General features: G+C 64.7%; 1 protein-coding gene across 1 annotated transcript in view; it reads right to left on the bottom strand.

Annotated features, from left to right (window-relative positions):
- Positions 1-88: 88 nt before the first annotated feature.
- SLC43A3 (solute carrier family 43, member 3) overlaps positions 89-1455 on the bottom strand; it is a gene marked incomplete at both ends in the record, with an annotated part of 1593 nt that continues 226 nt past the window's right edge. The window contains 3 exons of the mRNA XM_008944565.1: positions 89-165; positions 256-302; positions 792-921. Coding sequence (XP_008942813.1) covers positions 89-165; positions 256-302; positions 792-921 — 254 coding nt within the window. The remainder of the gene's footprint in view (positions 166-255; positions 303-791; positions 922-1455) is intronic.

Below are 1455 nucleotides of genomic sequence, written 5' to 3'. Positions count from 1 at the left end.
CTGGCACGGAGAGATCCCCCCAGCGCCGTCAGGACCCCCCAGGGTGCCCCAGCCACAGGGTTGGGGTCAGGATGCTGGGGAAGCTCACCTGCATGTTGGTGAGGATGAGGAGGATGCCACCCACCGAGATCATGGACATGGCCGGGAAGAGCAGCACCGCCAGCTCTGGGGACACAGGGATCAGTGGGGACAAGGGGGGGGGTCCCTGCTGGGTCCCCCCCAGGTCCGGGGCAGCCGGTGCTCATAGGGTCTCACCTGGGGTGGAGAAGGCGACGAGCAGGGTCCCACTGGTGTAGAGGGAGCTGGGATGGGGGGACAGCAGTGACACGTGGGACAGGGCTCAGGGGACACACTCGCACCCGTGGGTGCCCCACCGCCTGGCACACCTGGGGCCAAGGGACGGGGAGCACAGGGAGCCCTGTGGTTATAGGGGTGCCATGGGGACAGCAGGGACACCTGAGGGCATAAGGGGGCTAGGGGGGCATGGGACACGCTGGGGACATCTAGTGGCACTGGGAACAGGTGCCAGGATGGGCTGTGCTGCCCCAGTGCCCCAAAGCCAGCCAGCAACCTGAGCTGGCACGAGTGACCCTCGGACATCATGGGTGCCCTCCAGCTAACACGGGTGCCCACTCCCCCCTCCCATGCAGGCCCCACCCTGCCTGGGCGCCTTGATAACCAGCCACTGTTGATAGCATCCACCACTCCAGCCACCAGCACCCTGACAACCAACCCTTCCCCCCAGGCACCCCCACGGGTGCCCCGTCCCTGCCCGCCCCGTGCCCGCTCACATGGCGATGAGGCGGGCAGCAGTGGTGCCGAAGCGGTCGAAGATGAAGCCCATGGGGAAGGTCATGAAGTTGTTCATGAAAGAGCCAATGGTGAAGACCAGGGAGAACTGCTCATCCTGGAGGCTGCATTCTGCAAGGACACGGGGACACAGGAGCGTGGGGATAGCAGGGACATGGGCACAGGAACAGTGGGGACATGGGGCACCACAGGGCACTAGGACAGCAGGAACATGGGCATGGGGACAGCGTGGACATGGGAACCGTGGTGTCACAGGGCATCAAGGCAGTGGAGACAATGGGGACACAGGCATGGGGAGAGTGGGCATGTGGGCACACGGATGCTGGGGACATGGGGCACCACAGGGCATCATGACAGTGAGGACACAGGGACAGCGGGGACATAGGCATGAGGACAGGGGGGACACAGGCATCACAGGGAATCATGGCAGCAGGGACATCAGAGACCCGAGCATGGGAACAGTGGAGACATGGGCACGGGGACAGCAGGGACACAGGGCACCACAGGGCACCAGACAATGGAGACATGGGGCACCTCAGGCCATTGGCACCACGTGGATGTTGGCCACAGGCACCCCAGGACACAAGCACGTGGGGACACAAGATGCAGCAACGGCGGGGCCAGAGCCACCCCAGGGACAGGGAT

This window comes from Merops nubicus, unplaced genomic scaffold (assembly GCF_000691845.1).
Source record: "Merops nubicus isolate BGI_N331 unplaced genomic scaffold, ASM69184v1 scaffold42637, whole genome shotgun sequence".
Classification (NCBI taxonomy): Eukaryota; Metazoa; Chordata; class Aves; order Coraciiformes; family Meropidae; genus Merops; species Merops nubicus.
This window is presented reverse-complemented; position numbering and strand designations above follow the sequence as displayed.